The 22953-nt window shown below is 43.6% G+C and overlaps 2 protein-coding genes across 2 annotated transcripts in view; one reads left to right on the top strand and one right to left on the bottom strand.

Annotated features, from left to right (window-relative positions):
• The window catches only part of DDX58 (DExD/H-box helicase 58), a 32336-nt gene extending 13221 nt beyond the window's left edge, over positions 1 to 19115 (top strand). Inside the window, exons 7-18 of the mRNA XM_048503013.1 lie at positions 244 to 397; positions 3097 to 3355; positions 3816 to 3978; positions 4727 to 4828; positions 6224 to 6381; positions 7646 to 7781; positions 8807 to 8955; positions 10333 to 10423; positions 13750 to 13920; positions 15643 to 15794; positions 16071 to 16217; positions 17836 to 19115. Of these exons, the coding sequence (XP_048358970.1) occupies positions 244 to 397; positions 3097 to 3355; positions 3816 to 3978; positions 4727 to 4828; positions 6224 to 6381; positions 7646 to 7781; positions 8807 to 8955; positions 10333 to 10423; positions 13750 to 13920; positions 15643 to 15794; positions 16071 to 16217; positions 17836 to 18129 (1976 nt within the window). The 3' untranslated portion in view covers positions 18130 to 19115. The remainder of the gene's footprint in view (positions 1 to 243; positions 398 to 3096; positions 3356 to 3815; positions 3979 to 4726; positions 4829 to 6223; positions 6382 to 7645; positions 7782 to 8806; positions 8956 to 10332; positions 10424 to 13749; positions 13921 to 15642; positions 15795 to 16070; positions 16218 to 17835) is intronic.
• ACO1 (aconitase 1) overlaps positions 18642 to 22953 on the bottom strand; it is a 61801-nt gene continuing 57489 nt past the window's right edge. The window contains exons 20-21 of the mRNA XM_048503014.1: positions 20444 to 20629; positions 18642 to 19324 (exon numbers count right to left, since the gene is read on the bottom strand). Coding sequence (XP_048358971.1) covers positions 19211 to 19324; positions 20444 to 20629 — 300 coding nt within the window. The 3' untranslated portion in view covers positions 18642 to 19210. The remainder of the gene's footprint in view (positions 19325 to 20443; positions 20630 to 22953) is intronic.

Here is a 22953-nt window from a genome sequence, read left to right as displayed (position 1 = left end):
CCTTGGGGAGGGTAAATCCACCAGAGCAGCCCCATGCCACACCCAAAGGTGAATTCAGTGTGCCCCTTTCCCTTGGATGGTGTTGAAAGATTGTCAAAATTCTGCACAATTGGAACTCTGTTATGGGGCTCTGTTTTCTTTGCCAAAACTTCAGGGTTTTCCCATATTGGTTCAGAAAAATCAATCTGAAGATGTAACAAAGGATCTCAGCTAGCCCTTTTCTTCTGTTTTTCCCCCTCATAGGATCTGGGAAGACTTTTGTGTCTCTTTTGATATGTGACCATCACCTCCGCAACCAGCCCGCTGGAGCGAAAGGGAAGATTGTCTTCCTTGCTACTAAAGTCCCAGTGTATGAACAACAGAAGAAAGTCTTCCAGGATTATTTTAAAAGGACCAAGTATGACCGAAGTCCTCCTTTGTTGAGTTGTTTGTTTGTTCCCCCCAAAAAGCCAGAACATGCTTTTAATATTTATTTTAGGCTGTTCTGGACAGTGTTTGTCTATTACCTAAGTTGCAAATTCTATATATAGGCCCATTATGCATGGAACACTTACCTCGACTTGTTCTCTGTGCAGTGGGCTCGTAGTAGCCTCTCCTCGCATTGCTCTGTTCACACATCAGGAGGCAGCCCACATCCTGCAGTGCAGTTTGTCTGCTGAGCTCTGCTTGGCCTGGTTCTCTTAAATCCGCCCATCAACAGCCTTAAAGGCACAGATCTGATATTCTCTCCCCCATTCCCTTCCCCTCCGCCCGCACATGTGCACATGCACACTCTCTCTCTTTCCTGAAATAAAGTTTTAAAAGCACTCTCAGCCATCAGGGAGGGCAGAAGCAGAGCAGCGGAGGTGGGGTGGAGCCAAAAAGACGCCTGCTTGTACTTTTCCTTGCAAAGCCCTCTTAGTTCTTACTTTATATTGAAAGATCGATCTCTCAATATGTGCACTTTAGAGAAGCAGGAAGGAGCCAGCAGCATGGAGGCGGGGGGTTCCATGGAGGCGGGAAGGTTCCAGGGCACCTGGCAACTGAGGCTGTGGTGTGCTGTGGTGTGCTGAGGCTGTGCTGGTAGAGAAGAGAAGAGACTAAACACTGGTAGAGAAGAGAAGAGACTAAACACAGACGTTAGGCAGAGATGGGGGGGGGGAGTTCCTCTATCCCACTATGCATATGAGAAATCTAGCAGGAGAAATCTAGCAGGAAGGAAACAACAGCATGGAAGGAAACAACAGCATGAAAAGGGGAGTAAGGGGGAAGGCATGCAAGGCGCTGAAGGCTGGCCATGGCTGGAGAGAAGAAATCCGGGGCAAATCTATGCCCTCTGGCAAATCTGTCTTGCTGTGGAGGTGAAGCAAGATTTAAATCATGCTAAGTGGTTTCGCTTCCCAAGAAGAGAGTGGAAAGTGAAAGTGGGGCTCCAGAAAATGCATCTGTACAATGCATCTGTACAAGAGCCCTTCGGGGATGGGGCGGTATAAAAGCCTCAGAAATCAATCAATCAATCAATCAATCAATCAATCAATCAATCAATCAATCAATCAATCAATCAATCTTGCTGCGGTCTCCACTATGCAGCAAAGACTTTGTGTGTAATTGGCCATAGTTGCTGAGCTCTTTGGGTGTTGGTTAGACATACTTCTGAGTAAATGTGAGCCACATGAATGCTTTGCTATCTTTATTAAATGTTGCTATCTTTATTAAATGTTGCTATCTTTATTAAATGTTGAAAATGGACCTGTATTTGTGAGAAGAGGAGCAAAAGGGGATCAGGATCCAAAATTAAGTTTCTCCCTACAGAATAGAATTTCTCTGCCACTCCCCTTCCACTGCAGCTAAGAGAACACTCCAAAATGGTCCCCAGTGCCCTAGTAATAGCATTTCTAAAAGACCATTGGGATGCAGAAGGAGGAAAGAGACAGAATAGTTCCATACTGTTAATGGAAGGGAAGGTTTGCTATGGGAGAGCCAAATCAGAGGGAATTGCCCTGCTTCCTCTAACCAAATACCCCTCCGTCATTGCACTGTGGGACACAAGGCATTGAAACAACAAACTGAAGATGTGTCGACACATGCAAGCCTTTCCATCAGTCTTTCTGTGTGCTTAATAACATGGCGTTTGATAAACTGAATTCATGTTGAATGATGGAGGGAATAGAAATTTGTTCATTTGATCTTGAAGTAGTCTAGTGATAAACATATATGCATTTGAAGCTGATTGCCAATGCAATCCCAAGCAGAATTTGAGTCTGTAGAGTTCGATGTGCTTGGAAGGATTTCTGTGTATCATTAAACTTTAAACCGCTTGTTAGAATTTTTTTGTTTCTATAATGATGGCCCAGTTTGGAGATTGGGCGCAGTCTTAATCCCAAAGGTTTGTAGCATTTGTACCATTAGCTCATTGCGTGTGAATATAGAATACAACCTCTTTACAATTTGTGCTTTGGTTTTAGGGACTTTCTGGTTCATTTTGTCCCATGTGCTAGCTGCTTTTAGCGCATGCCACCCGAAAGATGTGGAAAGGACAGTGGCAATTTCTGCCCTATTTCACACATGCATGTGACCTATTTTTGAGAGAAGAATTTTTGATTGGCTTGGAGAAACCCATCATGAAACTAAATTTCTATAGGTGTTTGCAGCAATTATCAAGGAGTAGCTCTTGAGTCTAAGGCTCATTCCGCACATGCAGAATAATGCACTTTCAAACTGCTTTCAGTGCTCTTTAAAGCTGTGCGGAATAGCAAAATCCACTTGCAAACAGCTGTGAAAGTGGTTTGAAAACGCATTATTTTGCGTGTGCGGAAGGGGCCTAAGAGATCTGGGGCATTTAAAGATGCAAAGCGAATTCAGAGAAGCAGGGACTTGTTCCACTAGTTTCATCTCAATATTCTGTAGGTTCTGTTATTCTTTCCTCACATTATTCAGTATGCTAGTGAAAGGTCAAACTGTTCAAAAAAAGCAGGTAGAACTGTGCATTTTGAAGATGTTCACTTAATTTTTGCCTTGTTGAAGAATTTTGAATTTCTTCTCGCAGAGTATTAGATCTGCTAAATGACCTGTGTGAGTTGCCAGGGTTATGACTAATGTCTGTCTGTCCCCTCCCAGCTATACAATTGCAGGCATATGTGGGGAAACAGCTGTTGACACTCCTGTAGCCACGGTTGTTATGGAAAAGGATATCACAGTCATGACACCTCAGATTCTTCTCAATTGTCTCAATAATGGAACACTGCCTTCTCTTTCGCTGTTCACACTGATGATTTTTGATGAGTGCCACAACACAACTAAGAACCATCCCTATAATGTGTTAATGTCCAAGTACCTGGATCTTAAATTTGAGCAAGCTGAAGCACCACTACCTCAGGTAACGTATTTTCATGGAGACTATAAATTTACTTTTGTCAAAAAAGCTACACTTCTCAAGAGGCTAAATTCTCTGCCCCTACACCATATTTTCAGGTTTTGCTGCAATCTGACAACATCATAGCATACATGCAGTTTCAATTCTGTTTGTCTGAAGCATTTTGAAGATTTTGTTTGTCTGAAGATTTTGAAGTCAAGGGGCTTAGAATGATGTAACTTTATTGCATTCAGTCATAAATACTTTAAAGAAACCTAAAAATGTTAGGAGCATCCTGGTACATTGTGGATAGAACTACAAGCTCCCTATAGTTATGTTTTTAAGGGAATCCTGATGTACTTGCTTTTAGTGAGGGATAGCTTCCTCTTTCTTTCTATCATTCTTTCTGGTGCCATGTTGCTTGTCGTCAGGGTTGTCTATTTGAATTCTGTGTACAGTGCTTAATTTATGACTGTGTGCTCAGATTGTAGGCTTGACAGCCTCCCTTGGAGTGGGCAGCGCCAAAAATCTTCAGGAGACCATAGAATACATCTGCACAGTTTGTGCCTCGCTCAACGTCCAGGTCATATCAACAGTCAAGGAGAACTTGAAAGATTTGGAGGAGATTGTGTACAAGCCTAAAAAATGTAAATATGCTGTTGAGTTGCAGTCTTGGTGGAGGAGGGGATGTGACATTGTTCTGACTGTGTCCTGTTCCACAAGACGCCTATGGCCAGTCAGAGGCATATCTGAGGGAAATGGCACCTGGGGCAAAACATGAGTTTTCCGCTCCATCGCCCCTGAGGCTCCATTTTGTGTCAATAGGCCTCTCCTGCACCCAATGCCAGCCCTGCTCTGGTGCTAAAGGGTTTCTGAGAGGCTATTCTGTTGCCTCCTCCTTTTGGACCCACTGGGTAATATGGGCTGGAGCCAAATTAGAGCTCTTTCCAGTATCTTGTTTTCTACAGCGGCCGACCGGGAAGCAGTCATAGAACTCAACCGTAAGGCCATGACAATAAGTTTGTCCCTTCATATAATAATATGGAATCATAAACCAAGCTGCCATGTGGGAATCATAGCAGTAACCTGCCATCTGAAGACAGGTCACTGTCTCTTCAACACTTCTGCTGCTGTCTAGAGATAGGAAAGTGAAAAGTACTTTCGACAGAGCATGAGCAATTGAGCACGCATGCCGGAATAAGAAAAGTGTGTTCCAATTTTCAGAGGTTACATTGAGAACACACATACATAAAGGCAGAGCTATCAATAATCATAGGTGGGAGGTCCTTGTGATATGATGGCTCTTCCCCCTATTGTCTAGAAGTTGAGATAGTGGTTGGTTACAAGTTTCAAGCAATTATATGGTGCTAATGATTGCCCTTTTTCTGATTGCAGCAATTAAGCTTACTGGAAAGCGTCCTCAAAGTCGCTTTGTAGACATTATTTCACACATGATGTCTGAAACCGAAGCCCTGGCAAGAAAACTTTACTCTATAGGTAAGACCCTGGAACAGATCAGGTTTGGTGACAATATTCCTGTGTGACATAATGACTTCTTTCTTGAGAAAATCACTGCTCTTCCAACTCTGTCCCAGAGTCATAGATTTCTGTCTTCCATTTAAGACCTCTTAGTTCTGGCTCATTCATCCTTTTCCCCCTCTTTCTGCTTCCTTGACATCTTTTTTCTTTTAAAGACCTCCTCGATCCCTGTTTCTGATCTATTGTAGTTGCTCTGCTTGAGTTCTGATTACAACAAAAACCACTGGGCTAGATACAGGTAATGGGAATACTGGGCAAGACATGAGTCTAGAATGGTGTTATGTTTGCCCAGCCAAAATATAGGTAAGGCAAACTATTGAATATTTGCTTGCTATGAAGTGGTACAGGTAGCTAATTGGCTGGCCTTTGCTATGACAGGAAATCTACCCTGGATTCTCATTTGTGCATTGGGTGGCTGCCTGTCTCTACAGACTGGAAAATAAAATATTCTAATGTACAGGAAGCTACTTTGCACATGTACAGGGAATTTTTCTCTCATTTGTTTTGATTCTGCCTTTCTCCACAGATTTCAGAGCAATATTCATGGTTCCTCTCACCTCCGTGTTGTTTTCATGATAATACTGTGAGGGAGGATAAATTGATCCTGTCCTCAGCCTCCATGGCACAGTTACCAGCTCATGAGCACAGAGGATGTATCAACATACTTCCTCCTCTGTTTAGAACTATTTTGGAGCAGCATCCCTTCTCAGGGGTGAGACCATGGACATGGTCACTTCCTTCTCTGTTCTCATAATCTGTGGAGACAGGTGATGGGGTCAACATTCTCCTGCCTGGTTTTCATACATTCAGTCAACGTGCATTGGAGACATGTGTAAAGGGCTATTCTAATCCTTGTGATAGAAAAGTCTTGTCTTTTTCTATCATTCAACGCCCCCACCCCCACTTCTTTGACCAAGGTCTTGAACAATAAAACCATAAAACTTCAATAAGACCCACATGTGAAAACATTTGACTTTTCTCTGCAGCTTCTAAAAATGAGCAACAAAATAGTCGAGAGTATACTAATCACTATTCCACACTGGCTTTCTAGTGGATCCTGCAGTGAACTTTCCAAAGGTACACTTAAGAAAAGTTTTAGCCATTATTGGTCTAGATGCTTGGGCATCGTGAAGGGTTGGTAAAAAGGCTCTTCCTGCTGTCCTCCTAATATATACTTGTATACTCTTTTTCAGGGCTCACAGTCAGTGCAAATGGCATTCTCTTCCAAAAACAGAAAATGCATATAAAAGAATATTTATAGTTTCTGTTTAGAAAGTGAATTTCCTCCCTTGGCTTCATTGTTGTGTGTGCCTCTTGTTTGCCAATTTGCTTGCCTGCTTTTTTTTCCATTAGATGATTTGTCCCCTATTAAGTGCAGAAGTTTTGGAACACAGAAATATGAACAGTGGATTGTTCATGTTCAGAGGGGATGCTCAGTGTTACAACTGCCAGATAAGGAGGAAGAAAGCAGGATTTGCAGGGCTCTTTTTATTTGCACAGAGCACCTTCGGGTGAGTTGGCGTTTTCTCCTCAGAAGCAACCTTATTTCTTACAGCAAGATTCCAGGAATGGTGTAAGAATGATTCATATTGTTTAAGATTGGTATTACTACAGGCATTGTTGGAATTCTACACTTCAAGTAAAAAGGGCACCTTTATAGCTTGTGTAGACTAGCAGGTGACATCGCCATCCACTGGAAACCATTTTAAAGTGTTACCTGTGGTGGCTGTTTCCATTTAGAGTGAATGTGTCTGTGCAGTAGTTTACCATGTGGGTCAGGCATCTTTCTCCAAAGCAGAGAATACCATTTTTTGAATTAATAAAAAATTATCCAATCCACATTTAGAAGTGCTGTGTAAACGTTACTTGCCCCCTGAAAGGAACTGAGTTCTGCTTAACAGCCATTTTGTATGAAGCAGCCTAAAGTCCCACAGGTCCCTGCCAGCAACCATCACCCTCTGACTCTCCCCTTCTGCCCGTGCATTGGTTCTCCACTACCCCAACCGGCAGTGGCTCCCCTAGTCCTACAGGTCCCTGCCAGCAACTATCACCATCTTACTCATGTGGCTCATTCTCTCTGTCACCACCACATGTGCCCCAGAAGATCCGGAAGATTGAAGTAGACCTCAGGCACTCTCGGCGCTTCAAATGGGGTCAAAGGAGATATAGAACTAGGAGATACTAGAAGGACTCTGAGCTCCAGAGGAAAAATCAAGCAAAGGTCTTTCTCAGCATTTACTGCCCTCTCTCTACCAGCCCGATTAGGCTCCAGCTGCCACCATTCTTCCCACAGACCTGCTCGATCCCCTCTTTACAAGAATAGCGTTGGTTGATTTGTGGCACCAGAAAAAGTCTGAAATAGAAACAATTTAGATAGTTTAAGTCAGCAGTGCTAAGCAGCTGTAAGTCGCCATCTTAGGTTACTTTAGTATGTGTATTATACAAACTGTTTTAATGTATTTATTGTGGTCTTATTGTAATATTGTTTTTATAATGTTGCTGCCACCCTGAGTCCTTCGGGGATAGGCGGGGTAAAAATAAGTAAATAAGTAAGTAAAGAAAGTTTCTCTAGTTATTTCTACCAGGCCGTTGGGAAATACTACTGAGAAGCTGTTTTCAGCTGCTCTTGATAGATAGGTGGTAGCTCCTGATTTTCCCCTTCTGTCTTTGCTCCATGAACATCAGTTGCTGCCTTGGGGTCAGGATGAAGTGTATGATTGTTGTTGTTTTTAATTTCCTCATACAAAAAGCTCCCCAAATTCTTTTTATATGCAGAAATACAATGACACCCTCATCATTAATGAAGATGCACGTACTCAGGATGCACTGGATTACCTGAAGGAATTTTTTGAGAATATCAAAAGTGGAGGGTTTGATGAAATAGAAGAAAAGCTGGCTTCCAACTTTGAAGGTACTTCATAGAGGAAGCTCCGTATTCAACGTATTAGCCCCAAAGTGGCTCCATGAGAGAAAGAAATAAAATAGGTTCAATTATTTCAACACTAGAGAAACTCATATTGCCAAGTGAGAATCCTCATTCCAAGAATTACTCCTACTTCCTATTTATTTTTTATGTTATTTCGGTATTCTTAAATTTCTATACCACCCCTCCTCTTTTGGGCTCCAGGCAGTTCACAACAGTTCATAAACGGCGTAGGATAGAATACAACTGTAAATTTGATTTAAAATCTGTACTTCCCAAAGCCCCTTAAATCTGTACTTTCCAAAGCCAAAATGGTGAAAACATCCAATTTCAGATGAGCTAAGAAAAATCTTAAAGAGGGGGAGGATGGAAAAAAATGGAATTTACTACCTGATGAATGGGGTGCCAGTGGGAATGGTGATGGGAGGCCAAAGATGAAAAATGTAGCTGCCTCAACCATCTGCCTGGTGGAACAGCTGCATCTTACGGGCCTTGCAGATCTTTATTAGATCCTCTGAGCACTCCACTAGGCTGGGGCGAGCCAGACTTCCTTCAGGCCAGAGACCACCAGTAAATCATTACTTGATAAATGGAGCATCTGATAAACGGAGCACAATGGGTGACTCTATCCCAGTGGTTCTCAACGTTCCTAATGCCGTGACCCTTTAATACAGTTCCTCATGTTGTGGTGACCCCCAACCCTAACATTTATCCATTTTACAGATGGACAGCACTGATGCAGAGAGGCTTAGGCGACCCCTGTGAAAGGGTCGTTCGACCCCCCAAAGGGGTCCCAACCCCCAGGTTGAGAACCACTGCTCTATCCCATAGATACTCAAGGAGATGAGGACAGGGATAGGATTTTCTTGTTGCTGGGGCTCTATCTCTGATGGCTGTTTCATTCGTTTTTATGCTACTACGGCATTTAGTCTCTTTTGAGCAACAACATTCTAAATAAAAAATATGTGCTGCTAATTTCATCTCTTTCCTCTCCAATAAATTCTTTTTCCCAGATAAACTGCCAGAGATGAATGCACTTTCTCAAGATGAATCCAATGAAAACCCCAAATTAGAAGCGATTACTTTCATCTTGGAAGAAGAGTACCGATTCAAACCCCAAACTCGTTCCATTCTCTTTGTTAAGACAAGAGCTCTGGCAGCAGTAAGATACTTTTTCCTAACTGTCAAGATAGAATGCTTTATTTTTAATAGTTTCCCTCAGGCTTTGGTTTGAGTTGGAAATTAATGTGGTTTCTGGGCCAATAATGTTGTCACACCAGCTTGTAATAAGTAATTTAAAGTCCTAACAGTGGCAAATAAAGCTCTGCTAATTGATTGGATCTTCAGCACCTCCCCTTCTTGATCTCTCACCTGGAAGTTGTCCCTGAAGCTCAAGAGAAGTCATGAAATCAGTGTGGGATATGCTGTAGGGATTGCTGTGGAAAGAGGAATTGACAAGGAACCCTCTACTTCAAATAAAAGCACAGCTGCTGTTCTGCCAGAGGCATATCTAGGGAAAATAGAGCCAGGGGCAAAATCTGAGTTTTCTATCCCCCCGGCTCCATTTTCCTTAGATACACCTCTGTATTTATCAATATGTGCAGCTCCTCAGATCACAATGAGGATGTAACAGCAAACACCATTTGTCACAGTGAAGCGGGGCTGTCCTTGGCGAGCATTGACACCCCGCCAAGGAAAGCTCTCTCCATGCCCCGGTTCCATGCCGGGGAACTCCCCACACCGGAGGCTGCTCCCAGCCTGGGGGAGGCAGCAGGGGCTAGCTCTTTGTCGCCGGCAGCACTGGCAGGTTGGGATGGGGATGCCCTGCCCCCAGCCTTACCCAGCTGGCAAGGGATTGTTCCAGCTATGAGGGAGGTCAGCAAGGCCACCCCAACTGGCCTGCTTCCAGCCAGGCTGCAGGAACCAGGCCAGGCAGCTCTCCACAGCCAGCCACTGCTAACGACTGGCCAGAGACGCCCAGGAGCTTGCCCCACCCTGGCCTTAAAAGGCAGGGGGGATTGGAGCACGACATCAGGAAGGGCATGGCCACACCCCAGGGGGCTGCAACGGGTTGGCCCGGGGCCAAGAGGGGGCGGGACAATCAGGAAACCCCAGGGACGGGGGGGAGGATGAGTGGGGGGGCAATTTTCTACCCCCCACGTGATTAGATTGCCTGTACCCGGGGAAATTTGTACCCATATGTCCCTCTGGCAGGTATGTGTTTGTGTTCTCTATCAAAGAGGGGGTGGGTGTTTCTGTGGATAGGACTTCATCCATTGCAAGAGGGAATACGTGGAAATTGCTAGTTAAGTGTGGATCCAATTCCTGTGTGGAGCTGCAGGGCATGCAATACAGAACTCAGTGGGGAGAAAGACAATCCAGGCTTCATCCTTGACTGAGCTTGCGGTAGGTGCCAAAAGATTAGGCTGATGAAGTTCCACTAATTTTTTTTCATTCGTTTGAGAAATTAAGTAACCATTTTGCCTTTTTTAAAATCATGAAACTGAAAAAAAATTCTGAAACTGAATTACTTTTACAGGCCTTGAAGAACTGGATAGAGGAAAGCCATCAGCTCAGACACCTGAAGCCAGAGGTCCTGATGGGGCGTGGGAAGAGAAATCAGGACACAGGTAAGAAGATTTTGTCCATGCTGTATAGGTTGGAAGGTTAATTATAATCTTTAGGATTATGATTGTAAAGGTGCAAGACAGCATCTCTTGCCTTGAACCCCTTATGGCCTTGCCATAGGTGACTTGACATCACTTTCCACCACCACTATATTCAGTCTGTATGTCCTACACAGGTAAGGTGACCAGATGGTCACCTTCGTGAACTGGGACGGGTGGGCACACACTCGCACAGCCAGATGGTCACCTTCGTGAACCGGGACGGGTGGGCACACACTTGCACAGCCGCAGGAGCGCACTGCCTTCTGGGGCGCTGCCATTTCCCACCCTGTGACAGGGCGGGAAACGGCAGCGTCCCAGAAGGCAGTGTGCCCCTGTGGCCGCGCGGGAGGCAGCCGCACTGCCTTGCGCCCCAGAAGGCAGTGCGGCAGCCTTCCAAAACCTGGGACATTGGGGAAAACCTGCGGGACGCGGGACAATTTCTTTCAAGGCATGAATGTCCCGCCAAAAGCGGGATGGCTGGTCAGCTCTACACAGGTGATCATAACTCTGCTTCCCTTGCTGTACAAGGTACAGATAGTCACAGTCTGCTCTTTGACATTGTCTGTCACAAACCCTATGCTATGAAACGGCCCTCCTGAAGATGGAAAGAAGGGCTCAGCAGCTTTTTATAATTAAGGGGAGCAACTTTGTCAAAGAGGCCAAAAATGAGCCAGTATAAGAGATCCTATTTGCATAACTGCAAATATTCACCTTTGTGTTACTGATCATTGACAGGTCGAGTAATAATCCCTCAAGTTTCTTTAGCCCAAACAGTGGTTGTTGTGAGTTGTTTCTTAGGAAGTTGCACATATGACAGCGATTCTCAACCTGGGGGTCGCGACCCCTTGGGGGTCGAAAGACCCTTTCACAGGGGTTGCCAGACCATCAGAAAACCACTGCTGTAAACTCACTGCAACTCTATGTCGAGGGCTTGGATGACGGCGGTGAAGCTCCAGCTGGTCTGATTCAGGTATTTGAAGCAAGTGCAGAGACCGTTGCTGAGCAAGTTCTGCAGGAAGAGCAGGGGTGGAGAGTGGGGCTGAGCAACCGGGAAGTGAGGTGGGGAGGACGGCGGCGGCTGCAAGAGGCAACTCTCCGCAGAGTGCAACCTCCCTCCACCCAAGGATGAGGTGCACGGAGAACTGGAGGTGCTGCAACACCCGCAGCCGCCTCTTCCTGCAGCCTGAGGTGGGGGAGAGAGCGCCAGGGTGTGCTTGAAGAGGGAGGCGGCAGCCTTGGAGCTGCAGCTGGCCATGGAAAGCCCCTCCATGCAGCCTCTTAACTGCCCAGGAGTAACCTCGGTCCAGGCTGGCCCTCCATGGCCCCGATCCCCCACCAGAGCACAGGAAAGGAGAGAGGACGAGCCCAGGCAGGCACCCCTTCAAGCCACCCAGGCGAGCAAACAAGTGGGCACCCCCTTCCCCTTCCCTGCGCCCCATTAGGCATGCCTCCCAGCTGGGGCGGGGGGGGCACCCAGAGCACAGCTATTTAACCCCATGAGCTTCAACCCTGCAGGGTACGTACAATAGTACACGGCCTCCATTTCTGAGCATGCTTGCTGGAGTGAGCTTCCTTTTGACCCACAATTTAAGACTGTTTTCCAATGATCAGGCAGGTGTTGCAAGCGGAGTGGAAACGTTTCCTGGGTTGCATGTAAGTAAGGCTCCTTCTGCATATGCAGATTAATGCACTTTCAGTGCACTTTCAAATTGTTTGCAAGTGGATTTTGCTATTCTGCACAGTAAAATCCAGCTGCAAAGTGCACTGAAAGTGCATTATCCTGCATGTGCAGAAGGGGCCCAAGTCTTCCCAATTTCAACAAGAGGCCCAGAACACCTGGCTTCATGTTTATTCTCAAGAAAGCCTCACTGGATTCAATGGCCATAAGAAGTTTGAGGCTATGAACTACATAGGGGGGAATGACCCTGAATAGGGGCCATTTAGTTACTTTTATCATTTAGTTACTTTTGCTAACACCCCCCTCCCCTTTACTTCAGATTACTTCAAAACTTCAGATGCTTATTTCCATGTCAAGTTTCTGCTATCGTTAACAGCCTTGCTCAGATCTTGCAAACTGAGGGCTGTGCCAATCCATCGCAACGTTAATAACTTGAGATGTGCAGATAACACCATGGGTGTTTCCCCACTCTTCATGGTCCCCCCTATGCCGCACGCTGTTCTCAGCGCGCGGCATCCCTGGCCAGGGGTCATCTAAAGGCGCCGTTTACAAGAGCGCCAGGGATGCTGCGCGCTGAGGGGGTGCGACAGCGGCAGTGTCGGGGCGGCTGTGCTGTCGCCGCCCCTGTCGTGGGGAGTGCCGGGGGACCCCGCGCTACTTGAGGAGAGTAGCGTGGGGCTTAAGGTAAGTTGGGAAAGTCCCCATGTTACTGGCTTGAAATGACTAGTGCCTCAGGCTACAGCAGAAAGTGCCAAAGCAGGACTACAGGTGATCCGTCCAGAAGAAAAGCAATGACTACTGGGGAATTACCCCCCCTTTTCAATTTCTTCATCCTCCAACAATTTCAGTTTCTTCATCCTCAACCTTGTTGTTCAAGATGTGCTGTTCCTTGACTTCCTCACCAACCAAAAGGGAGATTGCAACCAAGTAATCAGGAGACTGAAACTGGGAAGGGCAGCCGTGAGCGAGCTAGAACAGATTCTGAAGTGTAAGGTTGTATCCCCAACACAATGGATAAGCCACAGAGAAGGGCATTTCACTTTGTAAAGTGCCAAATTTGGTTCCATAGGCTAGCCTGATCTCAGAAGCTAAGCAGGGTTGCCCCTGGCAAGTATTTGGATGGGAGACCTTCAAGGAATACCAGGGTTGTGACACAGAGGCAGACAATGGCAGATCACTTCTGAATGTCTCTTGCCTTGAAAACCTCATCAGGGGGCTCCATCAGTCAGATGTGTCTTGATGGTAAAAAAATAAAAATAAAACTGGTTCAATACCAGGTTTGGCTGTAGAACCATAGATTGCAGATCCTTGGTGTAAGCCTAGATCTTGGTGGCATTTGGGAAGGGCTACAAGATTGACAATGCTATCCTAAGTAGAGTTACACTCTGGTTGGTAGAGGGGTGGTCCACAGTGACGAGCTAGTTGTTTTGACTCTTTCCTGGCTTTGTATTGATGGGGTTTCAGATGTGGTGCTATCGCCATGGCAGACATGCAAGCTTATACATATTTAAAATGAATACATGAAATTAAAAACCCTACGTAAGTCCAGTTCTGGCAAAATTCTAGTATTTGTTGAGATACTACATTCTCTCCTGTTGATCCCATTTAGGTATGACCCTTCCAAATCAAAAAGGTGTCCTGGAGTCTTTCAAAAGTGATGGGGACAGCAAGATGCTCATAGCTACATCGGTAGCTGATGAAGGGATTGATATTGCCCAGTGCAACCTTGTCCTCCTGTATGAATACACAGGCAATGTCATCAAGATGATACAAGTTAGAGGTGGGTTGGTTAGCCAAGAGTTGCTATGGGGCCAGTGGTTAAAATATGATTGTAAGGCTCAGAAGTGATACTGTTCTAAGATGGTGCCTATGCCACCAAATGTGTTTTGTGTGTGGATTTGGAAACCAGGGTCTGAAAAATCTTTCCATTCTGCCAGTAGGTACATGGAGACTGGTCAGAACAATGATGATGATGATGATGATTCTGTTATGTTTTATTATTGATGTTTTAATTATCTTTTTGTGTACATTGGAGTGTCCAACTCTGGCCCTCCAGATGTTCATGGACTACAATTCCCATCAGCATAATGCTTGCAGGGGTGATGGGAATCATAGTCCATGAACATCTGGAGGGCCAGAGTTGGGATACCCCTGGTGTATTTTTCACAAAAACATTACTAAATGCTGCATTGTCAAAGTTATGTTACTTAGGCATGACACACACACAAAAGAGATGGCAGATGTTCTGAGTTAAAGCATAAGTATTTCAGAAATGAACTGATGAAGTGCACGCCAATGGGAGATGGTTTGTTCTCATCAGGTCAATGGAGGGAGCTGTATCTCTCTCTCATCCCTTCCATTCCAGCACCAGGGAGTTCAAGAAGCTGAGGAGTCAGTTCCCGTTAAGAGTTCTTAAAGACAGTGTTCAGCTCTCCCCCATAGTGTTACTTCATCTATGAAAGCATCAGGCGTTTACTATTGGATATAGTGATTTATACAATGTAATGTAAATTCCTAGTATAATTGTTCGTTTGTGTTGGGGTTGGGGAGAGAAACAGACTTCAACAAGGAATGCCACTCTTTGTATCAGTGGGGTGTAGTGTTGGCTAGAATCTGGGAGCCCCCAGTTCAAATTCCTACTCTTCCATGTTAGTTTGCTGGATGCTATTGGGCCAGTCACTTTCGCACAGCCTAACTGACCTCACAGGATTGCTGCCATGAGGATGAAATAGAGGGTGAACTCTATGGTATTATATTTGGCTGAGGTTTCTTTCCTTCCCAAACTCCACCACAAAATCTCCAAGAATTTTCCCACAGGGAGCGGACAACCCTAGCTATGCCTGACCACATAGGATACTCCCTCAAAGGCCAAAATAGACCTTGAAAGGGCTCTGTCCCTTCCCTGCTGCCTTTTTATTTTCACAGAAACCAAAGCCTGAATCCTGTGATTGCCTAGCAACAGCTGCTAAGGGAATTTGTTGCTTAAAGGTACAGGTGCTCCTTTTATCTTTTTGGGTTTTTACACTGCCCAATGCATTTTTTTTATTTTACGTTTTTCTGCAAATCTTGGCCCTTTTCAGGTTTGTAGCAAGATTGCCCATTCACAACTCCATTTATCAGATTTAAGTACCCAAATATTTGACTGACTTCACTCTTAGAATTTCAGATTTATTTTTTGATTGCCTGCCTTTCTCACCAGTGGACACCAAAAACGCTTTACCTTTACAATAGTCCTGTGAATTGAGGTGGATTAGACTGAGTGTGTAACTGGCCCAAGGTCACCCAGCTAGCTTTCTTGGCAGAGCAAGGATATGGCAGAAGCAGGGTCTCTCAGATCCTAGTCCATTACTCTAACCATATGCACACTGTCTGTCTGTCATTTTATGATCCCACTGGGTAAAACAGTTGACTATCAATGTGTCACACTTACATCTATGCATGAAGCAACATTCCTTCCCTTTTGCCATGATTGGAACCCATTTGTGTGCATTACCACCTGTAGGTCGTGGCAGGGCAAAAGACAGCAAGTGCATCCTTGTGACTAGCAAAAGCGAACGGGCTGAAATAGAGGAAATCAACATGTTGAAGGAAAAGATGATGAACCAAGCCATTGCGAACCTTCAGAAGTGGGATGAAGCTACATTAGCTCAGAAGGTGAATCCTCTTTCATCTTTCAAAAAAAAATCTCATGAAGGGAGGTTCTGTAGCTCAGTGGATTAAAAGGTGCAAGCCGCCATTCCAAATGCTGTAGGGATGGGTCCCCTTGCTCCTGGTCTATTTCTGGCAGACCTGCCCGTTCTTGAGTTTGTATGTCAGCCATCGATGTCAGCCATCGATCCCTGCATCGATGTCGTAGTTCTGGACCACAAATAGTATAATCAAAAAGTATTTTGAACAAATTAATTTTTTTAATCTTTTACTTTTTTAAAGATCAGAAACTTGCAAATTAAACAAAAGCGGAAGCAAGATTTCAAGAAAAAAGAATCCCCATCAAGAACGAGGACAGGCAGTCGAAGGCTTTTGTGTAGGAAGTGCAAAAGATTTGCCTGTGACTCGGAAGACATCAGGGTAATTGAGGTAAATTTATAGTGCAGGAATTTGAAAACTGGTCTGTGGATATAGTTTCTGTGGGCGGGGAGGTACATTCTTTTCTGCTGCTTTTTAAAAATGAAGCAGATAGTATCCATGTAGGCTCAAAATAATGTATATTTTAGGTTCAAAATAAACAATTTCTACTGCAAGAAAAGAAAAATTGGGGGCTAGGGAAATGATGCAAAAATGTCCTTAAATTTGCATTGAAGAACTAGCATGATATTTTGGTTTAGAGCGGTGGACTCTCATCTGGAGAACTGGATTTGATTCCCCTATTCTTCCACATGAGTAGCAAACTCTTATCCAGTGAACTGGATCCCCCCCCCCCCCCCCACACACACACGAAGCCTGTTGGAAGACCTTGGACTAGTCACAGTTCTTTTAGAACTCTCAGCCCCACCTACCTCACAAGGTGCCTATTGTGGGGAGAGGAAGGAGTTTATAAGCCATTTTGAGACTCCTTACAGGAGAGTAAGGCAGGGTATAAAGACAAACTCCTTTTCTTCTATCAGAGGCAAGAGCATTTGGATGGAAAAATCATAATAAATTTGGTGCAGTAAATACCATCCTTCAGATGAATCATAGGGATGAATCATAGCATCATCGAGTTGGAAGAGATCCCAAAGGCCACGAAGTCCAACCCCTTGCAATGCAGGAACACACAATCAAAGCACTCCTGACAGTTGGCCATCCACATGAATTAGTTTAAAATGGTTTAAGTGATATTCAACACATTAAGTAGTAAACTAGCTTTTAGCCAGAAGAGAACATGGCACTAGAAGAGAGGAGAGGTTTCTCATATGCCCTGTCATGATTTGATTACCAGTGGTGGAACAGGTGGACTGACTCATGAGAAGCACTACATTTAAGCCAATGAAAAGTCTAATAATGTCTGTGACAGCTCATTCCCCCAGGTAAAAGTTTACTTGACAGCATAGCTGTGAAGTGATGAGTGTGTATGTATCATCCTTGCATAAATATATGAATAGCTTACAGTAAGTACAGTGTAAGATAACAAAAACAAAAAACATCAAAACACCCACTGTAACAGGGAAAAAATGTAACAATTCACTGTGTATTATAAAACAAAATCAAAAACTACATACAAAAATAAAGAAAACCCTGCAGGTAGAACAGACAAGTCATGCATGTAGTGCTGACCAGAATTTTAACATTGTGTCATGCATAAAATGCATAATTCAACATGTCTTGTGTGGAGAGAAGCCTCACATGCAGGCCAAAGACAGGATTTGGATGTGGTCTTTTTTTGTTTTACACTTCTTCAGTGAATATGTAAAACATATAACATGCTGTACAGAGATCTTTAGTTGAAAAGTTTTAAACAATTCAGTAAGTAGTTTCTACAGGAGAACCTAATGCTGTTGAAAAGCTTCATATTGATTGTAGAAGCATAAAGGAATTATGCTCTTCGTGCAAGATGTTCTTTATTTTGCTATGATTTTTCACTTTGTTATATCCTACACAGTGAATTGTTAAAATGTTTTGGCTACGTTGTATTTGTTGGCATTTTTAAGTTTGGGTTAACTACATGAAAACTCTTGAGTCTTTGGAATTTTGGCATTAAATGCTGTTTGTATTGCAGACAGCCCACCACACAGTCATAGATGAGAACTTCAGGGAGCGCTATTTGACGAAGCCTCATGAAGCGGGAAAATGCTTTGACAACATCAAGGAATGCTGCAAGTTATACTGCAGTGAATGCCAACATGACTGGGGCATTACTGCGAAATACATGACCTTAGATGACCTGCCTATCATCAAAGTGGCGAGTTTTATAGTGGAAGACACAGTTTCCGGGAAGCAGTTCCATTTCCGAAAGTGGAAAGAAGTTGATTTTGCAATGAAGCCGTTTGCCATTGAAGAAATAACTAGCTGAATACATAACTGGCTAGGTGGCTGTATCTGTATTTAATCTCATGAAATGAATTAGGATGCATGTATTTTTTTTGTAATGCAGGGAATTTTATAGCTGTAGCACTTCTGAAGTTGGTTTTATACTTGATTCAGTGTAACTATAATGTACAAAGGTTGGGTCCTATGAGTTTTTATATTAATAAAAGACAAATTGTTGGGGAAGAATGAGAGCCACAGGAAGAAAGGGAATTGGGCAAAAAGCAAGCAGAAAAGCTGGTAGAACCTTCTCATACAATTTCTAAACCAGCAAAGCCATTTGAAGTTGCTACCCCATGCTTCAGTGTGGAGAAATTAGCAGGGCAAAATACAGATGATAAGTCATTTCTACCAGAAATTCCACACTTTAGTATCTTAATGCTAACCTGAAGTGTCTTTAACACTCCAAGGCCTTTACATGTTATGTGTGTGTGTACTTAACTTTGATAACCCCAAGAAACCCAAATAAATATTAGTATCAAAAAAGGACAAACCATGATCTTTTAAAAGTAGATTTAATTATAAATGGTCCTGGTGCCCCCCCCTCCAAAAATTTCCCCTAAAGCAAAGGCTAGGAAGAACGTGGAGGGAGCTTGAGAGAGCATCTATACTGTTAATAAAGAATGGTTAAGCAGTTCTTAATAATTTCAACAGTATTGTCAAAAAAAGATGCTAATTAACTGTTTTAAAAGAAAGTGGAGAATAATAGTCAAATTGTTAGTATGAGACTGTTAATCCAGACAAGAAACAACTGGTCTAATCAGTTGAAATCAAGGGGTGAAGTTCTTTCATTGCATCAGCAAGTGTTTCCAAAATTTGTCAGTCTATTTTCCCTGTACAAAACAGACAAAGTACTGTAGGTGGGATGAGTAAAAATAAACCTAGGCTGGTTTGGTGGTCAAGATGCCTAGCTCAGAGTCTTAACAGTGTAAATATCCCTTTCAATAATACAATCCATACGTATGCAATTCACATCAGGCTTTAGATGCTATGTGATCCACAATTACAGTGCAATTTTCTGTTACACGTTTCATAACAATTGGACACTGGCTCAGTTGAAGTTGGGACTAGGATGCCATTTTGCGAATCATGTAGTTCAAGATGCCCCCATTCCGAAAATAAGTGAGTTCCACGTCGGTGTCAAACCTCATAACCGCTTGGAAGGTTTTCCCGGTATCGAGCTGTTGAGAGATGAGATCAACAAAGAAGTTCACACCATTGGCAAACTCGCTTGTTTTTGTCAAATAAAAGCAGGGGGAGGGGAATGACATTTTTAACTCGAGGACCACAGCACTTGGAAGCGATAAGGACAGGAACCCTAAGTGATAATTTAGGTAAACTGAAGGGCTTTGCAAAGTAGACAAGTGTGCCACATAAAGGTATTAAAAATGGCATAGTGGGATTGGCATTCAAGAATAAAAAATTACAGCCTGTTTTGAAATTGTGCAAACACTGATAGTGTGGGGTTTTGATTCTCAGCCTCTCAGGATTGTTTAAGGGCTCTTCAAGTTGTTTTACACCATGAGGGGTAACAATGAAAATAAAATGTAAAATAACAGTAATTCTTAATATATATATGGTGCTTGTCCTAGGTGATCAAAGCACTATGTTATCGCAATAAATCGTACAATCAGTATGTGAAAGAGACAAGTGTGTTACTAGCAATGCAATCAAGGTGTGTACTGTCAGGGGTGCATTTTTAAAGCTAGTAGCACCAAAATTTCAGGGTATCTTCAGGAAACTCTCCTGATGATACCACCCAAATCTGGTGAGGTTTGTTTCAGGGGCTCCAAAGTTAAGAACCCACAAAAGGGTAAACCCCATCTCCTATTAGCTCCCATTGGAAACAATGGGGGATGGGTGCACCACCTTTGGGTGTCCATTACTCTGGACCTCCTGAACCAAACGTCACCAAAAAAACCAAAATACACCAAAAATACAAAAAAAAAATCAGGCAGACCTGAATTATTCGGAATACACAGAATACGAAATTCGGGTACACGGATAATTTTACACCCGAATAAAGCCTAATCCAATTACCGAATATTTTCAGTATTGCTGAAGTCTACTGCAGACAATGGAACTTTATGGGATGAACTCAGATTGATCATCATATGCTTAGGTAGTTCCAACATATTACATAGTATTACATGGTTTGGTCACTACCTGTGCATTAAAATGATATATTTATTATAGAGAAGAATTTCACATACCCTTGGGACAAACTTTTGAGACAAGCTTAAATCTTGAGTGCTTGTCAGGCTTACATTGAGTTTGAAATGCACAGAATATCTGCTTACTTTGATCTGAACGTTCATTCTAGGCACCAGGTCTTCAGGAATGATGATTGTGTAACGCTCCCGACCTGTCAGACCTAGACTCTCAGCATCCTCGCCTGACAAATACTGCAGCGGAATGACTCCCATTCCTACCAGATTACTGCGATGAATACGTTCATAGCTCTCTGCAAGGACGGCTTTGATGCCCTGAAAAACGGAAACTCATTATTCATAGCTCCTCAGCATTACACCAAAAATCCCCAACATTGCTCCAGAAAATGGTGTAAGCAACACATAACGCCTCACAAGAGAAAATAAGCAGTGAAGCGAATAAGTTTTTCTGTAGCCATGATGCTTGTATTAGTAGACTGTCCTGTTTTCATGCAGAGCTCAGTTTAAACCTAGACATTGAAAAATTGAAAATTCAGAGGACCTGTTAACCTAATATTACAACAAAATATCAGTATAATGATATTCTACTGCAGATTTTTTTTAAACTAAAAAGCTCTGGCCTAGTCCAATCTCAGAAGTAGACAGGGCTGGCCTTGGTAAGTACTTGGATAGGAGATCACTAAGGAATTCCAGGGTCACTATTCAGAGGCAGGCAATGGCAAACCACCTCTGTAAGTCTCTTGCCTTGAAAACCCTTCATGGTCACCATAAATCAGATGTGATGATGGCACTTTACACACATACAAAAAGCCCCTGGTGGCAGGAGAAGGAAATGGCTGCCATGGGGATCAGGTAAGGGAAAATGACTGGTAATGTAGGCTGGAAAATCCTAATTTTTCCCACCCACCTAGCAGTCATCCTTGACTACAATCTTTCCCAAAACTTGGGAGTAAAGCAGGTTTTAATCCAGTTCCTTAGTTCTGTTTCCTAGTTAGAATGATTCACAAGACAAGGCATGTTCTTGGGCAGGGCAATCCACTGGGGGGAGGCAGTTTCCTGGTGGCCAGGGATGCTGCCTAAGGGTTTAAGGTGGTGTAGCCTAGGGAACAATGAAACTGGCAAGTTCCCCTGGCTCACCTGAAAATCCCCTGTGCAGCCCAATGGATTGTGCCACACGTTGAGGTGGTGTAAGTCACTGGCCTGGCAGGGCACATGATTTCACTGAAATCCCAGTGAAAGCGACTAAAGCTGGCTCCTTCCCCAGGAATGCACCCACCCACAACACACAGGCTCCTGTGGCAGAGGAGTGCTTCCTTGTTCATACACATTAGAGTCATGCCTGCCTCCTCCTGCTGCCATATTTGCTCCTCCCACTCGTGCATTTGCCCTTTACGCCTACTTTAGAGGCACCTGTGTTGGCGTGCCCTCATGCTGACCCACAATAATTTCAACCCCCACCCCAATGGAGTGCATTCTTAGAAATATATTCACAGGAGATCCATTCATAGCCTCCTAGACTCTTTTCCTTATTCTTAAGCATTTAAAGAATTGGCGGCTTTGCAGTTCATTTTCCCTTCCCCTTATACGGGTCAGAACCTTTTCTTGGGATTTGCTTTTCGGCCTTCGTAATGGCCATTTTAGAACCAGTTTTCAAAAAATGTCCAAAACCTTACAGTACGATTGTTGCTATTATGCAATGTTGCTTCTCTGTAGAAACTATGTGGGAAGAACAGCCAATACAGAAACTACGCAGGAGTGCTTATACACTCCCTGCCCTGAGCCAAGTGCTCTGGTGAACAGAATAACTATGACACTCTCATGAGGTATCGGCATTTCTTATGGAACAGAGGCAACATGGAAACTCCATGCAAATACTACAGCCACCTCACTTAGCTATTCCAGTTTTCCAATGGAATGACGACTGTATGATTAAATGCACTGGTAATGGGGAAAAGATTTAAGATTTCAGCAATTTTCTAGACCCCAAGAACTGATCCCAACATTAACATGAAAGTTAACATCCAATTAATTTCAAAAAGCTGAATGCACAACAGCAAAATTTCGCTTGGCTGAGGGCTTTTAGATTCTGGCTGCAAATTCATTTCCTCTTGGACTGTAATTCCCTGGTCTACTGTCTGCTCTCTGACACCCATTCCAACCCCTGGTTTTCCATAATCAAAGAAAAAATGGCTTCTATTGGACTGTCAGTGGATTCACTTTGCCCTTTGTCCTATTCAGAAGCTTATAGAAAATTAAAAGGTCCAACTATTGGATAGAGAGAGTTCTCTACCCTAATCCACTTGTCGCAGCCAACTTAAAACGTGCTCCCCGTGATTTTTTCTCTCTCCCATTTAGTGAACGGGGCCACTTGGCACACTACCTGTATTGTAATCAAACCACTGCTCAAAAGGAGAGCCATAATGCTCGCCAGGTTTAATGTTATGCCTTCTGCCTTGTTACATGGCAGATTTAATAAGCAAGAAAAGGCTAAAAGATTGTGCCCGTGTAATGATGGCTCAGTTGAATCTCTGGCCCACCAATTACTACACTGTCTCAGATTCAAGGAAATCAGATCCAAGTATGTGAATCATACCCCTTTACATTTACCCGATCTCCCCGATTTAATTAGATTACACTAC

Source organism: Sphaerodactylus townsendi, linkage group LG07 (assembly GCF_021028975.2).
Source record: "Sphaerodactylus townsendi isolate TG3544 linkage group LG07, MPM_Stown_v2.3, whole genome shotgun sequence".
NCBI lineage: Eukaryota > Metazoa > Chordata > Lepidosauria > Squamata > Sphaerodactylidae > Sphaerodactylus > Sphaerodactylus townsendi.
This window is presented reverse-complemented; position numbering and strand designations above follow the sequence as displayed.